This window comes from Astatotilapia calliptera, chromosome 17 (genome assembly GCF_900246225.1).
Source record: "Astatotilapia calliptera chromosome 17, fAstCal1.2, whole genome shotgun sequence".
Taxonomy (NCBI): Eukaryota; Metazoa; Chordata; class Actinopteri; order Cichliformes; family Cichlidae; genus Astatotilapia; species Astatotilapia calliptera.
Genome location: NC_039318.1, coordinates 11,093,296 through 11,112,950, shown reverse-complemented (window position 1 = coordinate 11,112,950; position 19,655 = coordinate 11,093,296). Strand labels below are relative to the sequence as shown.

Here is a 19,655-nt window from a genome sequence, read left to right as displayed (position 1 = left end):
GCAGTGAAAAGCTCACTGGCAGTCATCGCGAAAGCTTGATTGCAATTCTTGCTGCCAAGTGTGACAAAACCACTTCTTAGGTTTAGGGTATAATTACTTTTGCATATTGGGCCAGATACATTTTTTCTCTTTATAAATTAAATGAAAAACTGCATTTTATATTATTTGGGTTATCTTTGCCTAGTCTTCAGAGTCACGCAGTCTGGGTATTTAACTGTGTATGAATACTCTCCTCTCTAGCTTGCCCAATCCTCTTTTGCTCTCTGATATATCCAGTCTTAAATCCCACTCTGGTTTTATTAGTGACTGATTATTGTTTGGTCTGACTGAGTGCCTTCTGTGCACCAAGAGAGCAAGAGTCTCTCCTAAGAGGCTTACCTTAGGCTGCTAATAGACTTTAAAGAGGTGGAACTATTTTAGGATGGACAAAGAGGAGGATAGAGAGAAAAAAAATGATGAGATACACAAAGACCTTGGAAAGAAAGCCAGAAAAGACCATGGCTGCATGAACACTTCATGCAGTCATTGCATGCCTAGTTTTTCAGGGGTACTTTACTTGCAATTGCCAGGAAAAGGCCATGATAAATCCTTTCTGTAGTCCTACCATCTGAACAGCTGTCCAGCTGGCATCGTGATGTAACTGTGAGGAGGGCTCAAACATCAGACGGAGTAATCAGCAGAGAAGCCATGTGAGGAGAGACGAGCAAGAGAGAACTTTGTAAGCAGCTGTAGGACAGTTGAGTCCAGTGACATGCATCTGCAGTAGAACGAATATAGCGACTCAGGACCGCTGTTACAGTTTGGTGAAACGTCGTCTTGGCTCTGTATGGCCCACACCTGTAGAGAATTGGACTATGTCTCTGGACTGGCCTGCCTGTAGGACAGCCGATACTACTGAGCCACCACGTGGGCTAATTGTGAAAATGGAGCACTGCCACTCTGCGGTTTCAATCAATGTAATGTATATTATATTATTTCAATTACACTTTATGACTTTGCAGTTCACATAGAAGAAACAGATTTGTACTGTAGTTGAGTAGCAGAGGCAAATAAGGTGTAACTTACTTTAGTAATAAATAACCAGCTGTCCATTACCTCTGTATGTGTTGTGTGTTATTGCATGCACAATTTAGGTACGCTTAAGGATTATATGACATTAAACTCAGGTGTGGAATTACATGTTTACCTATAATTAAATGTCCTCTGTTTATTCTGCAAATGCATTTTAACACAAGAATGCAATATAGTAGGACTATTTTTATTATTGCAGCCTAGTTTTTCACAGTATTTAGCTCATTTTTAACCATATCTTAGGTAAAGTGTAGGTTAACACACCTATGTATGCAAGGCTTAAAAACTATCTTGGAATTAGTTCCACAGAAGTATATCAGCGGTACTAGGAGGTACAGGAACTGGCTGAAAACCAAGAGGAGCTCAGTAATTAAGAAGAATTAGTACAGGGTCAGAGGTTACAGCTTTAACATTACTTAGCTGCATTCTAATGCTAAGTCATGAATGCTAACCACTAAACTAAATTCTTCTAAAGTACTTAGGAACACTCTATATACTTATATGCATCAGTATTGGCCACAGTGGATCGAATGCTGCAGTGTAGTCAATGAAAGTGATCCAGTGCTAGCTAACTGGAAATAATTGCCAACCCAAATCCATCCAAAATTTCTTGAATAGGAGCTGTTCATGGGTGTGAAGCTCCCTTGACGACGCTGAAACATGACCACAGTGTTCATTTATATTTTAGAGATGCTTTGTTTCACGTTATAAGAAAGTTGTTTTGTAGGAACACTTGAATTCTGCAGTGAAGCAAATACTATAAATGCAAAGGGTGCAGAAGAAATAAGATTTAAAAATTACAGTTGAGTGTCTTAAAGACACAGAAACTTTGACAAGTTTACATCCCTGACTTTTGCATTAGCCTACTCCGGTTATATGATAGATTATTTTTTTTCTTTCTTAGTACCTTCAGTCAGCCAGTGATATCTAATAATGCATTGGTTAAATGTATATTTTTTAATATTACAATTTAATAGCTGATTATTTAAATAATTTGCATGAATTTCAGAGTATTTTATATCTTAAAGTTATGTCCTGTACATTTTTATTCCAGCATAATCTGTCAGTGTTGTGATATTAGGAATGTTTGGCTTTGCCAGTCTGTGACTGGTAACTGTGGAGGAAAATCTGTGACAGTCAGCGCTCACTGGTTTTCGCTGGTCTTCGGCTGTTTCTTGTAAAGCTTCGGGGTGTGTTTTTGGCTCATTATCCTGCTGCAGTGTTAACCTTTTTTTGGATTCAGGTCACTTGTCTAATTCCAAAGAAGGCTAAACACCTCCAAACTGAAATAACCCTGTTACCTCTGCAATTGTTGCTTTGAACCTTTGTGATTTTAATCACTCAGACCTTCTTCTCTTACTATTTTAAATCTACGGGTCCATGTGTGGCTCTATATTGATGTCCTTGTACACTGAAATTGTCACGAATAACTAAAAAGTAGTGCCTTAAGATCAACTACTAATCTGCAGTGTCTGCGACTCTTTGTAGATGCTTTTACAAGGTAGTGTAATCTGACCTTATCCAACTCTAAGCAGGTAACTTTTAAGGAATTGTTTAGAGACCTCTCCTTCTTTAGACAAGCAAACTCTGAAGCAACTTTTTTTGTGCGTCAGTGAACAAAGTTCAGTGTATTGATCCTCTCTTTTTGCTGTTCCTGGTTGTTTTTGCATATTAATGATTCAATAATCAAAAAGGTTCTGAAGTCCCATGCACTGCCCTTCAGTCTCATCTTGATTTGACATTGTTTAGAACAACGTTTGGATTTCTGATATTTTCACTTTCTGCTAGAAGCTGGTGGACAATAACTCCAAGTTGATTTAATTAAAGAAACCTCTGATAATCAGAATTATTTGAATGCTGCTTCAGACAGTCACAATTAAGGAAACGTGGCCTTTTGTTTAAATGAATTCTTTGCTTTTAATGTAGTTCCTGCTTAGTGCAGAGCGGTGATTGAAGCAGACTTCAGTGGACATGTAGGTGAAGGGAACAGGGGTGAGATGGAGTTGGGTAGCTATGGTATAAAGGATGGCAGTGGATTTTGTGAAAAGGATAGAAATGGTTGTGGTGAACACATATTTCAGGAAGAGAGAGGAAAGTTCATTGATGCATAAGAGTGAAGGAATCTGCTCCAATCTAAAAGCGATATGAGACTGCAAGTCTGGGTCAGGGGAGGCAGCACTGGATGGTAGCCAATGAACTTAGAGGCAAGGATTAAATAGTGTAAGTTGAAAAATGTTCAGGGAACAGTTGAGACAAAATCTGGTCGGTAAGGGAGAGATCTCTTGGATAGTACAGCTAACGTGGTGAGGGAAGCTGCCTAGAGGATATTTGGTATAACCTCTGGTTAAAGGAAAAAGACACGAAGACTTGGTGGTTCAAACGAAGAGGTTGACAAAGGAAAAGTGAGATACTCTGGGAGGTAGACAGGAATACTGGGAGGACAGGACAAGAGAGAGGTGACAAAGGCAAAGGCTTATAGTTACATTTTATGTGAGGCTGAAGGAAGAGAGTCCAAGCTGGAAAGAGCAGGTTAGGGTGATTAAGGATAGAGGTGGAAATGAACTAATGAGTGAAGGAAGTGTGCTTGGAAAGTGGAGGGAGTACTTTGAGGAGCTCATGTATGTAGAAAATGAGAGCGAGAGGAAGGATGGAGAACAGCTAGTGAATCAGGAAGTCCAAAGGATTAGTTAGGAGGAAATGAGGGCAGCTATGATGGAGGATGAAGAGTGTAAAGGCGATTGCCCCCGGATGACCTATCTGTGGTGCTATGGAGATATCAAGGAAAGTGGGCGGTGGACCTTTTAACCAGACTGAGTCTTCCACAGCCAGGAGAGTGAGAGGATTCCTGACGAATGGGAAAGACGTGGCTGGGCAGAACTTGAATATAACATCATTTTAAATAAATAACAGGGGCATAAATGATAAACTAAAATCTTAATTGTGACGAGGAAAAATTTTCAGGTGTTACAGGAGAACACAAACAAACTGGAAAACCAAATTCTTTGGTCAGTTCCAAAGAAATAAAATGACTAAATAGCTAAAACATTTCCACAATCCCAAATTCTTCAACAGTGTCCTCATCTTTTGAGCCTTGTGCTGTGTCCTCAATTGGACCAAGCATGCGGAATATGGAAGCAGACAAGAGAAAAGATCACAGAGAAGATTCACGTAAAGGATGCAGTAAAGGAGAACATGCAGAGTGATGACAGAAGAGGATGGTAGAGATAGGGTGAAATTCAGATGATCAACTGTGGCGATGCCTGAGAAGAAGAAGGAAGAACATTTGTCATGTCAGAAATTTCACTTGTTTTTTCCCCACATTTACATGAATAGATGACAGATGTGTTAAAAACTAAATATAAATATATAAGGAACAATAACCAAGTACTGCAGTGCCTGTGTTTTGCCACATTGTGGCACTGTCTGTCTAACAAATTCAGTGACATGAGTGGGTTTCACATTGTTTCTCTGCAGTGACTTAAAACATCCACGTTTGCTATTTAAACACACAGTCAGCTGACATGTCCCTTGGCATTATTTATTATAAAATATTCAGCAGATAACAGCAGATGTCCTATAATTCATTTCTGCCTCATGTTTATTTTGCTACTGCTACAAGGTTTCAGCAGGAGTCTGATGCCCTCACTCAGCTTTTAGAGGAAACAATGAGCTCTATTTTAAAGGGAATTCACTCATGTGTAAACTGAATATACAGCTGGTAAAAGGTGATCATGTGACCATATTTAAAATCTTGATGTATGGTGCCTTTTTAAATTGGTTGGCTTGTAGAATGGAGAATCCACAGCGATTGGCTGGAAGGGGGTGTATGAGGTTATTACACACACACATCCGCACAGCGTAGTTATTTCTGTGCTGGCTGACCTACTAATGTTAACATGTAGTGCATGCCTGCTAGGCTCATGAGGTAGCATCCTCTCTCTCTCTCTTGCTTTTTCCCATTTGTCATTTATTCCTTTTTCTTCACTCCCTTCATCCTCCTTTCTTTCTTTCTTTCTTTCTTTCTTTCTTTCTTTCTTTCTTTCTTTCTTTCTTTCTTTCTTTCTTTCTTTCTTTCTTTCTTTCTTTCTTTCTTTCTTTCTTTCTTTCTTTCTTTCTTTCTTTCTTTTTTGTGTTCTGCTGTTATTTTATTTCTGTGTTTCAGGAAATTTGGTCTGTGATCCGATGTGAGCTTTACTCTCCCAGTACATTCTGTGAGCCATATGATCTAGAACCCCTTAGGTCATCCCAGATGTATGCATGTTTGTGTGTGTGGTTGCACACAGATCAGCAGGAGCTCCATCTGCTCTTTGCCAAACACAGAGGGATTCACTGTATCGCTGGTCTCCGTGCGAGGTTATCACAAAAACCAAGGCTATTTGAAGACAGGCACTTCAGCCTGTGCTGACTTCTGGAGAAATCCAGTCTCAGGTTTCTGGACTGAAAGAGAGACGTGAAAGACGTTAGTGTATGAATCCAGAATAACTTAGTAGTAGTATATGGCCAATCTCTCACTCATCCAGTGATGTCGCACAGTCCTGACTCACTCTAAATCTAGTTAATGAGAAATTTACATTTTCTGCTCTGCACACTACTGAAAAAATATCACCGTAACACAGTAAATATTGGAAAGGAAAAGAAGGGCATTTGGGGTATATTCAGGATATACAGCTATAAAAACAGCAGTCTGGTTCACTACAAAAAAAATGCAAATTTTCCCAGACTAGGATAAATTAGGAGGTTTTGAAATGTGTCAATAATCACATGGTTTATAGAATGACATCCAGGAAATATAGCTTTTAAAAATCTCACAGTGGATCCAAAACACAGTGTTTCTCCCATGAAACGCTTAAAATAACCTCTTGTGTCATTGCATTATTTACAGGACTTGTCTACCTGCATTAACTTCTAAACTTTTTTAGCTCACCCAGGTGCTTCCTTTATCTGTGTACAGCTGTAATAGCATCTAAAAATATTTTGCCATTACTAACACTCAGTTTTAAATACAGCCATAATCTTAAACTGTGGCTTGATTAGTTTGCCAATAAGCCTATAAAATGACCGTAAGATGGTATCAGTTTATTTTTCCTTTTGCTTCTCCTCTATTCCGTATTATAAAATTAGCCCCTGTGACCTCAGAGTCACCGTTTGTTCACTTCAGCCCCTCTGTTCGTGCACAGTTTCGCCTTCTCTGTTTTCTCTCTCATGCTGTGTTGTTTGTTTGCAAGTGGAGGTGAGAAGGCAAAGGCAACCACAGAGATACTACTGCGTGTGTCTAGGTCTGCATGTTTGCATGTGTGATGGTCCAGATGGCTCAGCCATCAGCATCAAGAGCTTGATTAAGGAGTACGCTTTGACTTCTTTGACTTTCTCTGCCCTTTACCCCCCATTTGCCTGCTCCGTTCTCAGACTTGGCATTTACAACACGTAAAACAGCTACACGCTGTTGTGGAGCTAAATTAATTAGTGGTTAATTTATCTGTTAGTGGATCAATTAGTTGATTAATAGAAGAAAATGTGCTGAACTGTGACCCAAGTCTTGAAGGAATTTCTTTAAATCTATTGACTGTCTTTCTGTTAAAAATAAGTTTATCCTTGGACTCAAGGATAAACTTATTTGAATTTCATGGTCACGTATAACAGCCACAAAAGATTTTGGCTGTAACTCAAGAACACCGGCACTCAGTTCAAAAGCTTTTCTTTGAAGCTGTGTTGCAAAAAATGATGAAGTGATGACTTCTTTATTATCCAAAAGGTGAGGTCAGAGGTCAGTTTTGCTTTAAATTCACCATTATTCAATACGGGAGCAGAAGTGAATAATATGTTTTTGTGCTTGCTGTCTTTGTCTTTGATGCCCACCTGTTAAATTCCTGCAAATTCTTTATTACATACTATATGAGTCGGCACAGACATGGTTGTAAATTGATTCAAGTAAGTTGGTCAAGTTGAGCGCTGCAAAGCGTTAATTCTGCTTATCTTTTATGTGACTGAATTGAATATATTTGCTATTGGTCTGGAATAAAAAACCCTAAACAACTGGAAGTTTTCCCCTTGACTTTATTGGGAAAGTAACAGGTTAAACTGTGGCCACTACAGCGCTAAATTTACATACGTAGGGTGGGGGATTGGCAAAAACTGTGCACAGCATAAGTTGAAGCAGAACACAAAGCTCTTCCTGGCAACTCAGCAGATTTCAGTTCGAGGCCACCTCACTGTTTTTATTTAGCTGATAACAGATGGCATAGCATCCAATTGAAAAATCGCATCGAGGACACGGTTCAAGTTGGTTTCGCTTGTTTACGGTTTCTGCAGGCCATTTTGTAACTTATCTTGACCCAAGCTTCTCCTTCCATGCTGTATCTAACTCGAGACAGACATCAGTCTCATACCAGTTGTCAGTCATAACTGCTCTGTGTTCAGCCATGGTCTTGTTGCTGCTCTCCTCAACTCCAGCTTTCCATGCATGTCCACGGAAATGCAAGGAGTTCCCTGAATGGAGCCAAATACAAACACCAAATACATAGCACTTTAGGTAGAAATAACTACTTTTAACTATAGCGGTTCTGACTTTAATATTTTTTAATATTTATTTAATAAATAGTATTATTAAATGAATATTTAGTTTTAATGGAGTTCTTTACCCTAATATGTATAGTAAACACATAGTAATAGGTAGTGGTTTACATATTTCCCTAAAGGACACACATATCCCTTTGGGGTTGTGCACGGTGTAAAAATATGCCACATCACTCATGCAGAGCGACCTGCTGTGGTGCCTCTTTGTAAATAAGGGAGCAGCTGATAGTAGCTTTGTTTTTGTCACAGAATCAATCAGAACCTTAATTGGTTCTTTAGACGTATTTGTTCATTCATTCCAGTTAAGACTTCTATTCGTAAGATAGTTTTGCAAGGATCTCAGTTTCCACTACATACTAACAGTGTGTTTGCAAGGAACCTGCTCATGTTTACACCAACAATAACAGTAGCCCTCTCTGTCACTGTGGAGATGTACCAGCAATACCATCAAACAGGTTTTTTACAAAAACCCACAGGATTGTCCAGATGTAAAAATTGCTCAGCTGTTGCAATGCAGAATGACGTCATCAAAAAACGGACTGCAACAACAGCTCATAAATGATGAATGTGCACTTGCAATTGTTGCAGTTAGTAGAAGATTAAATAATTGATGCTATGAGCTAAAAAATATCTATATTTCACTGTATTAAAACCTGCTATGACATGCACAGATATGTTTTTCACCTTTCATCCTAGAGCAGCACACACATATGAACAGCACTTCTACTATGTGCTGTTCATTGTCTGATTGAATCAACAGAGTGAACTGAAGCATTTTAACTAGTTTGAAAGTTGCACTTTTTGGTGGTCAGCTGACCAAAACAGTAGAATTCGCTTGAAGTCATGTGATCACTTTAATTCAACAATAACTAAAGTAACATAACCTTGTAACTCTTCAGGACCCTGCACAATACTGTAACATAATAAAAATGAATGATGTTGTATATTGGGACAAGCTTTTTAACCAGTGGTTTAAACCCCACCTTTACCCACCCAGTGGGTTTTTGCCTCAAGTTTGTTGTTTCCACCTTTAGCAGGAACATTTTTAGGAGCTAAATTGTCATTGGAGGCTGTGACTCTGCTCTCGCTCTCAGACATGTCTGGACTTTCATCAGATTACACCTTTTTTTAATCATATAAAACTGTGTAGCATTATTAGTGTGGGCAGTGTGATACAGCCAAAGCCCTACCTGCGATCTGGGTAGCTTGCAAGTAGGAAACCACAAAACAAGATGATGTTAAGACCAACTTATTTTCAGAATAAAACACTTAGATATGAGAACTTTAATATGATTTTTGTGATTCTTATGATTCATCTGTGTGTCAGACCCAAATTTTCACCTTGCCTGCTTCTGCGCTCTGCTTTGTGAGCAAGAGGCAGGTTCATTTTTTATATTCAAATTTTTTCAGCTGTTTTTAGTGTTTTGGGAAATCTGATGACTTTTTTACACCGTGTTTCCTCTGATCCGTGATCACACTGTCACCTGTGGTTTCAAATGGCTCAGTGCCACCAGCACAACAGCGCTGTGTTCAAATGTCAAATGAACGAGTTATTCCAGTGGTATTTCTTTGCATGTATGTATCATGGATTGTGACTCTGGATGATGTAATAACATTGTCTCTGCCTCACTTATTTACTCTTTATGTTTCCCTTATTGTGCAATATTCTATCAGCTCAGTTTTCACTAGCCGTTATAATACTATATCATTTCCTTACTCTTCCTCACTCTGTGCATATAGGAGTGTATGGATGTACAAATCAGAGCATTACTGCAGCAGGGAGAAAGTGAGAGAGGTGCAAAGAGTAAAAGAAATGCAGGGAGAGAGAAGACACATTTTTAATTCTCCGTTTACCTTTGCAAGCAGGTCTCTGCTCTTTCTTTTTTTTCTGTCTTTCTTTCTTTTCCTTTTCGCTCATTGATCTCGCTGTTGAAAGGCGGGCCAAGAGAGGCAGTGGAGCAAACCGAGGGAAAGTGAACAAGGCAAGCAGAGGGAGAGAGAGGGACATCGAAAGAAAGCAAGCAGGAGAGAGAAAGCGAGAGAGTGAGAGAGAAGGGTAGTGTTAGAACGAGAGAGGCAAACACTCACACTGCTCACACTGATAGAGAGAGAGGAGATAGAGGATTGGGACTGCTGCTGCAGAGGAGGACAAGAGAGACCACATCCATACTTACACACTCACAGATGCACTCACACACTCATTCATGCACACACACAGACAGACTGACCCACACATGCTGACAATAACAACATACTGAAAACACACTCACAGACACACATACACACACACACACACACGTGCTAACATTTTCTGACACACTCACATACATACATACATTTGCTGACACACGGGCAGACAGTGACCATGGTGCTCCCTGCATCCTGACCAGCTATGAGGATTACACTGATGAAGATGATGGGAGAGATGAAGAGCGTGAGGGAGAGGACGCTGGCCTGCCACAGCTGAGGACCGTAGTCAGGCGGTGGGGGGTGGGCAGGGGGTGGGAGGGCAGCAGAGTGGGGGATTGTGGGACAGGATGGAGCGCGGTAGATAGAACACATGCGTGTGCATGTGTGCATGTGTCTGTGTGAGTGTGTGGAGGTGTGTGAGTGTGAAATGTGTGTATGAAGGCTAGGATGCCCCCCAAGTCTGGGACCAGCTAGCTAACGTTAGCCACATGTTGTGCCACTGCAAAGTAGCATGCACCAACAACACCATATCTCTGATGTTTGGATGCAAGGTAGGTAGAGAGCTATGCATGTTTGTGTTTGTGAGTACGGCAGAGTTAGAGGGACACACAGGTGAAGTTATGGACTGTGGGAGAGAGACACTGACTTAGGCAAAATGTGCTGAGAGAGAAGGGCAGAGGTAATGAGTAAGTTTATTAATGGGCTTGTAGGCAAGGTAAACTAAGGTAAGAGTTAGAAGCCGGAAAGAGAGCAAGACAGAAAGCGAGAGAGCTCCAGCTGTGTGTCTGTGTGAGAGAGCGAGAGAGAGAAAGAGAGAGGCAGGTTTGTTTTCTGCTGTCTGATTTGATATTACAAGGTCTACAGGCAGCTTATTACCAACATCTTCCTCTTAATTCCTGATACTGCAAATGTGAGCAGCTAATACGTGCCTTTTCAGTTCATTTAGAGATCACGCATAGTACGCAGGGCCTCATTTTAGACTATCGTATCTAAATGCAGACGTAATTTTGATATCTTTGGTATGATGGTCTGTTACTTTAATTATCATTGAGAATGAGAACTTAATAGTTGGTTTTGGCCTAAAACTTATGATTGTTTTCACTATCTGACTGCTGTTTTGTGATTGATCTTTAATTATTTGCCCAAGTAGCATACTGACCTCATAATATATCAATTTACGGTAACTTCTGAAAATATTCAAAGCTAAAACTGACTTGTCAAGAGCAATCATTAAAAAAGTCTTTGTCCTGTTTGCTGGTGAGGCCTCTCAGCTTACACATTATATTTCTGTTAAAGATTCCCAGTTAAGAAAACATCCAGTAAGTAAAGTGTTACTTCAGGCAGGTCACAAAGTCAAGCTAAGCCGCAAACCCAACAGATCAGCTGATCTCAGTGCCAGCCCACATCAGTCGATGGCCTAAGTGATACACTCCTACACATCAGGATATTACACTTCTGCAATTTCTTGCTGCTTTTGCCAAGTTGATTCTTTAGCTTTCTTACTTATAAAGCTTACCAAATATATAGTTTGCAACCCTATCAGTTGACTTTTCAACATATACCAGGAGCATGAATGTTGACATCATATTTTAAAGTGTTATACCTAGAGATTTTCTTAACGCATCTTAAGCATATAATAACCCTCTTGCACTGCGAGGGAACATCCTGTATTTTCCATGGTGCATGCTGGGACAGCCTCACACACCTGCAAGGCTGAAAATACTTAGACAATGTTATGTGTCCCTTCTTTTGTTTGTCAGTAGAGCTGTATTCTAGCTATTGCTACAATGTTTTAGTTCATTCCTTTTTGAATGTGAAAGGCTTCAGAGTTCATTTCTAATCCATTATTAAATGAATACATTTGTCACCATTATACTTTGTTGTTAGTTACATAACACTAACCTGTGCTAAACGAATAAGCTTGGGCTAAAATTGGCAATCATAGTCGTACCAAGTACTCTGAAACAGTTGAGTGGAAAATCAACATATGAAATATTAAAGCTCCACCCAAGCGCTTCAGGAGCAGTGCTTTGATGTGGAGGAAGTGTTAGTACACTGTGCTGCATCTTTGAATAGTCATTAAACACGCAGCAAACCCCAAAATGGCTTCATAAATGGGTCTGTACACTTGCCTAAATAGTGAAAAGTAGACCTGATCTTGAGAAAGGGGTTTGAGACACAAGGGGAGAAAATTATCAGTCATGATAGTTTTAGTTTAGTTTTATTTGAATGTGAAAAACTTTGAGGCAGTTTATTTTACAAAGAGATGTACGCTACTGCGATTCAAGAAGATGCAGTAGGAGCATTGGTCTTTGAAAGTATTTGTGTGTGTGCATGCTTGGCTTGCTTTTGTACAGTTCAGCAGTTAGGCCATAATAAAGTGTATGGACTTCACTTCTGTCCTATTAGATCACCTCAGTATGACAGCCTGCTAGATAGAGGGAGGCCAGGAGACAACTGTTAGACTGGAGCTTTAGAGAAGGAGCCCGAGTCAACACGGGTGTGGGTGCAATAAGAGCTGTAGTTTTGTCCTCTGGGAGTAAATCTGGACAGGGTGAAAACTGAGTGTATCCTGAGGAGAAGAAGAAAGTTGCACGGTTAGTATGATGTTTCTGAGATTTTAGAAAAACTGTGTTGTTGTAGTAAAGCTTCCATCTTTCAGGTGCAGTTTTCCAAATACGTATACGTGCACAGTATTTGCATATGTCATAATGCATAATTACACTCCTGCAATATTTGGTGATTTGATAAAATTTAAAATAAGATTTTTATTGTTATATTCCAAAACATATATTTCTTTCAAAATATTGAAACATAAAGCGATTTCCTTAATATTTGTCATGTGTAGTTATTCATTTGCTTGTTTACGCTTTGCCTGACCTTCGTCTGATCAGCTGCTTTTTCTGTTTGACATTCCAAACATGTCTTACCAACACCAGAGGGTGGTCAACACAAAAAAACATGTTTGCAGGGTGTTTCTCAGAACTCCTCTTTGCGTTTTAATTTTAATTTATTAATACAGATTCAAATAAATTGGCAAATAGCTAATATTAGCCGATGGTCTATAATAATATAACAAACAGTAGCATCGCAAATAGCAGCTTTTTTGGCCACTAGTTACAGGTTAAATGTTCAAAATTTGTTGGGCTGTAAGTTTGAACACAACAACAGATAACTGAATATTACATGAGCTTCAGATGGGCTTTTGAATGTACCATTCACTTTCCTAACTTACTAAAAGCCTCGAACAGCGATGAGAGATAAGTAATTCCTGCATCAAACAGCCACAGTGTACACAATAGAGCAGAAATCAGTCTTAGAAGTTATATTAGCTTGATGTGGCATCATAAAAACTAGCCAGTCAGCCAAACATTAAGGGACTGCTACAATAGAAAGCATAGTGGTCAACTGATGATCATGCCACTGTAATATATTCTTTTGCCACTGAATAATTACAGAGCAATTGGTGCACAACTATGGAGTCCACCCTTTCCTGACCTGGACTCTCTGTCAACTTACTAGGTCAGGTTTTGGTAAGATGAAAGCAGGACAGTGTCTAATGTTTTGTATACTCACTCCTAGCGTGAGAAAGTCTAACTTTTTTTTTTGCTCTGACCAAAAGTTGGCTGAAAAAAGCAGGGGAACAGCTGATCTGCTTGGGCTAGCCTTTAGCTTAGTCAGCAGCCTGGCCCACTTACAGCGCTTCTGCTTCCATCTGCACCACTTCCTACCTTTGAATCAAAAAGCATCTCAAAATACCTTATAGTTGCATGTGAGCAGTGACTGGCTATTGCTGGCCATCTCAAGCTACCATCTAAAGCTAGCTAAAAGCAAGGGAGAGTATATTTTAAATACATGAACTGTTGCCGCTTTTACCTTGCAAGCAATGTGTCCATTTTGGATGTTGTTTAAGTGCCTGAGAAGATAAATCAAAGTCACCTTAACTAGGTCAGACATTTGAACACATTCAAAATAGATGAATGTGTTCCTCTCTTTCTTTTAAGGCCTGTGTTTTTGCTGGAGACAATTCAGTCACTGTGAAGTCATGCGAGGGAAATCTTCTGTAAAAACATATTTTAATTCTTAGATCACATATTTTAGCTTTGACAGACATTATTGACTAAACAGCAGCTAATGTTACTTTACCTTCTCAGCTGCATGCTTAATTTCATCACGTGTTTTTATTCAGTCCTCCTCTTAATGCCATCGAGGCTTTCAATAGTATAATTTTTGCTTCATATTCATGTTGTTCATAATAATTACATTTTTATCAGAGGCTATTGAAAATATATCAATAGTGTGCGGATAGAAAATCATTTGTAAGCTGTCATAATTGTTGTACAAGCTGAGAAAAAGCAATTTCTTTGACAAATGTATCCATTGATTTATTGATCGAGTAACATTTTGTTTAACCATTTGTTCTCTTGCTGCCTTTGTTGATAAATCAGTGTGGTCATCACCTTTTCTCTGGAAATAATTGCTTTATGCTTGATTCCAGTGAACTATTAGAGAGAGAGCGAGATGTGGGAGAAAAGAGAGAAGGATGAAGGCACATGTGTGTGTGTGAGAAGTTCCTTACGGCAGAGGATCCCCTGCTCTTTCATATCTCACCAAGCGTGACTAATGCCTGGCTTTACGCTGCGCACATACACGCGCACACACTCACACTCAAACACACACAAACTAACACATAAACATGTACTAGGATGCTGAATCTGCTCCCTATCTAGTCACGTTTTTCTGGCTATGCAAGACTGGCTGACACACTAACACATGACAGTCTCAGTGCGCACGCCTGTCTTTCTGCTTCTGTGTGTGTATGTGTGTGTGGTCAGCGGGCTTTCTGCAGGCACAGTCCTAGTCCTGATTAGGAATGCTCAGCTGCTAATAGCCAAGCAGCCAAAAACCCACACACTGATGTGAAAAGAGACCTATTTGGTGTCTCTGTTCATTCATGCATCCATTCATTCAGAGGTGTTCTTGTGCCATGCGAAAAATAAAAACACAGAATATAGGATTATGACTGAGTATGTGTGTGCGCGAGTGCAGAGGGCAGTGTTGTGACAACAGTGTGAGCCAGAGCCTCTTCATGGTCTTAGCGCCTGGCTGTTCAGACGCTGCTTTCAGGAGCATTCTGAGGCATTTCTGACTAATTAGCAGGAAGATCTTAGCAAGCGCTGGAGAGGAAATGAAATATGCTGAAAGTCTTGAGATCGAGTCAGATCACAACGGTGTTTAGTCCTTATCCTGGTGTAAATGAGGTTAAAGTATGTAAGGGGGGGTGTACAAGACAGGGTGCACACATACACACAGCCTTGTCCATTTGAATTCTCAGAAATTAGCTGATACTGTTCTGTGCTCTCCTGTGAAAAGCAGCCACCCACTCACAGCCTCTGAACACAATATCCAGAATAGATTTGGCATCTTGTTGCTGACCAAGATGGCAGTCAGCTGCAGGGTCAAATGTAGTGATAGTGCTTTAGTGCGCTGATGCTCTGGTGAGCCCTTGTCAGCTAATAGTTGTTATAATCGGTGTGTTAATGTATTGGTTACATTTCTTGAATGAACTAATGTTTAGTCTGTTGAATTAGGAGTATATCAGATTTGATACTGAATAATTCATAGTAACAGTTTTTAACAGTGTGCTCAGATCTGCACAAACTGTCTAAAATACTCTCTTGGGAAAGAAGTTTAATTAGCACTGTGGGCTGTGTAGTTACTGTAGAGTCACAGTGGGAGCTCTACAATAAATCACACAGTCACACTTGTTCCTGTAGTTTACTACGACATTGTATTGACATAGAGCATTATCCAAATGCCCAACCTAAAGCCATTTCTAACCTATCTCCCTCAAACTGTATGGTTATTATTCTGGGTGCCATATATTCATCACCAAAACTTTGACAAGAAGTTTAAGTCTAAGGAAACTCTTAGGGCTTTCTCTTTGCTGTCTTAGCTGCTAAGCTTAGCAGCCTAGCTTATTGTATTCTTATATATTAGTAGATAAAATGTCCCACTCACCTTTTTTTGCCTTTCAGTACGTCAAGACCTCAATGCAAGATATGGTGAGACAGAGTTAAAAGCAAATGCAAACAGGGCTCAGAAAACAACATAACAAAGATCTGGAAAACATATGGGACACAGACAGGCAGGTACACAGTAAAGAGGGACAAATGAAAAGGCACAGCTATTTATACAATGACCACTGAGAGCTAACACAGAGAGTGGAAACAGCTGGGTAACAAGAAAACAAGAAACCAGTGACGACAATCAAGACAGTGAGACAAGACAAAATAAAGACAACTCTCTGTCTCTGTGTAGGTTCTTTGTCATCTATGTCGTTGAAGTCTTGAGAGCTTGAAAACGAAGGCAACAAGGCAACTGGATCTCTTTGGGTTTATTACGGTTTATTCCAAGGACAAAACACATAAACACAAGCAAACAGAAATTTTCTGTCTTCTCTGTCCCAAAATTCAAGAACAGAGATAAAGATTTAGCTCTATTTCACATTTGTGGTACCTAGCTCCTAAATTCTGACAGAGCCTTAACAGGAACTCTCACAATCTTCCTTATTTTCTGTGAGATGTATAGCTTTAGTTCTGATTCAGTAAAAGGACTTGATGCTACAATCCCTGATAATGCGTTGCTTCCAATGGAGACAGTCTTGAGGGTTGGCTGTTGTGAGGAAAGGCAGCCCAGAAACTTCACCAATGGGACACATCGTTGTGTGCCTCAACTTCACAGGGTATTTGAGTCCTTCATCCCAAGCTAATCTGCCATTTTTAACTTTCCTTGGTTATGTTTAGGGATTAGAGATCTGATCTAGATTATCTTATTAAAAACTGAGACACATCGTCAGTAGTAGACCTTGAATTCATCGGGTGTTTCGACCATTATCACTAGACACCCTCATCCAAGGAAGCCTTGCCAGGGTTGATCAGGCCCTGGAGTGCGTCACTGATTTATGTTAAATTGTTATTTCTCTTCTACTTTCTTCTGTTTAGTTTTCTACAATTTATTTTCTTCTATCAATTCACTGCAACTGAGAAATAATACTTACCTCTTTAATATTTATGAAGCCTCACTTCTTCACAGGGATAGAAAAGGTGATAGAAGGAAGTAAGAAAAAAGTGACAAGATAGGAGAGAGCAGAGAGGAGGGGCGCCCGATCTGGCATCCCACACCTCCCCACCGGATCGGGCTGTACGCTCTCTACCTCACCACTATCACAGCAGTGATATACATATTAAACTTGGACAAAAATAGAAATAATATGGTCAGCATATGTCAGCTGCCAAAAGCATAGGTTTCAGCAAAAAGTGTAAAAGATGTATGTAACTTCTTGGTTTGAAAAATAAAGCCAACACAGAAGTGCAGTACATCAGAAATATTTGAGGGCCAGAATAAATATGTGGAGTTAAAAATTAACACTTTTTAAAGTATTTTGTATGAGTCTTGAAAGACTGCAGCGTTAATGGTTGGTGGAAGTGAACAGAAATGTGCTGACGGCTAAGACCAAAAGCATGTCAGTCAGAAGTAGAGAGAAAATAAGAGTCAAACAAGCGTCTTTCCTGCCCCTGTGGAGGCAAGAATGGGCACATTTAATATATCAGAGAAAACTCTGATATATTAAATGTGCCCATTCTTGCCTTTAGACATGCCATTAGTAAACTTCTCAACTGGTGTATGTCTTGCTATAGGAGCAGTACACTGAGTCTGCATGCAGTTAGCAGCCAAGTAGTCTACTCTGGGAGAGCAACAAACCTCTTAAAGGAGCTTTTCACACTGTATGCAATCCATTCTGACTTCAATTTCACACCAGGGTTTGGCTCAAGCTGCGAGTCCAAAGCCCATAATATATTATGTGGAACTAGATTCTATTTAGATTATTTGTTTTTGACTTGACTTGCTATATTAGCTGAAATTACTCTGTTATCATGATATGATCGGAGGATTCAAGTTCCATTTGTCTTGAAGCTTTAAAACCCATTTGTGCCTCTTTATCAGTATCTTCTTTTTGCGGTTGGTTTAGATTTTAACAGCAAAATTAATGAGGGATAAAGGATTTTAGCCAGATCCACCTAATCAGTGTACAGGAGCGTGTCCCTTTTCTTGCTGCTCAGCTGGCTCAGTTTTTACACAGTATACGCAAACTGTCATAGATTCAAAAACTAGCAAAGGACCCGGCATCCCTCCCCCACATGCTTCACCAACTCCCTCTGCTTTACTCTGTCCAGTTAGGCAGAAACATCATCAAATACTTTAAAAAAAAGATTAAAAGGAAGCCAGTGAGAGTGTGTGGGAATGTGGAATCAGAGCAAGGAGAGAAACTCATAAGACTTTGTGCAGTGAGAGTCATAGATGTGGAAGGCATAGAGGCGTGATGAAGGTATAGAGCGATGACAAGGATAGAAAGAAACAGTTTTTCCCTGAGGCAGTCAGTCAACTACTCACTGTCCTTATTCAGTTTTGCATCTTATTTTGCCAGCAAACTTCTGTTCTTTCCTCTATATGTGTGTGTGTGTGTGTGTGTGTGTGTGCTCACGTTCACATGTGTATGATATGGAAAGCTCAGGAAACAATTACTCCCATGCTGAGTGTACACCTGGACTGGGCCATGTGCTTACACACACAAACTGTACTACAAAAACATCTCATTACACATGCATGTGTGCACGCACACTCGTGCTCTGCTATGCTTTTTTATTCTGGTTGCGGATTTGCACTAATGCTTTCTTCTTTTCCAGCTTTACTGAAGCTTTTCTGCTTCTGAACTTGTCTTCAAACTTAATCTCTTTCTTCCTCTTTTTCCTTTTTTCTCCTCCTTTTATCCCATCTTACTATATTCCATCTTTCCAACCATTTCTGCCCTGTTGCTCCTGTGTCTCTGGGGGTCTTTTCCTTGCCCTTACTTGCTTTTCCTTCGAATTTCCCTCTGGTTTCCTCCCTCCTCGCATTTTTTCCCCTCCATTCTGACTGTAGAAGTATCGGTGTCAAGAAGAGGAAGGGGCATCACCAGGTGCCCCAAAACTCCACCATCACCCCTGCCAGCATCACCAAATGGGAGTAGCCAGAGAGCTGAGGGAAGGAAGTACCCTGGGGAGGGATGGAGGGACCCTGGGTAGGGAGGGAGGAACCTGGAGGAGAGATGAAGGGAGTGCTGGAACCATGGAGAGAGAAAGGGAACGGTCACTGGGGAGGGACGGCTCTCTCGGTCGCCACAATGACCTCCGGGGAGCGGAGCTGGTTCAGGTGGCGGAGCGTCAGCTATCTCAGATTCAACACGTTCATGGATATGTCACTCATACACACATCACGCCTGCTCAGGTAACTAACCCTGGCCGCCTGTCTCTGTGACTTTGACTCTACAACACAGACAAACATAGTGTCATACCTGAAGCTAGCACTGTATATATTCATGCATGAGTCAGTTGCTAATGCCTCACATGACAGCTCAGGATTTTGTCGTGTTTGCAGTATCTATAATGCTTTTCTGTATTTATACGGGCAAAATGATACATGAGCATGAATGCTGCTTTTTTCATAGTTTTTATGCGCTCTTGACTCTGTACCAAAGGGTCACTTCAGACACATGTTGAACCTGATGTTCAAACCAGTTTAAGAGAGACAGCCAATCAGGAGAAAGTTGACTTAAAGGTCATTAAAGAAGGGAGCTGAAAGAGCTTTTTTCAGACAGCAGATGAACTGAGGGGTTGCACCAAGGTTCAGTGTTGTATAAATCAAGACTATTGTCCCTGTGAATCATGCAAAGCTACTCTAGTAAAGTAGGCGGAAGTGAGCATCATGGGTCTCCCTTAATA

The 19,655-nt window shown here is 40.2% G+C and overlaps 1 protein-coding gene across 9 annotated transcripts in view; it reads left to right on the top strand.

The window, feature by feature from the left end:
- dlg1a (discs large MAGUK scaffold protein 1a) overlaps positions 1-19,655 on the top strand; it is a 114,024-nt gene that overhangs the window by 11,333 nt on the left and 83,036 nt on the right. For 3 of the 9 annotated variants that reach the window (XM_026148057.1, XM_026148046.1, XM_026148047.1), the window contains exon 5: positions 18,817-19,161. The exons of 2 other annotated variants lie outside the window; for them this stretch is intronic. In XM_026148057.1, coding sequence (XP_026003842.1) covers positions 18,817-19,161 — 345 coding nt within the window. Of the gene's footprint in view, positions 1-462; positions 957-10,169; positions 10,386-18,816; positions 19,162-19,655 lie in introns of those variants that run through there. 4 more of the 9 variants (XM_026148050.1, XM_026148051.1, XM_026148053.1 and 1 more) reach the window with 4 other exon arrangements.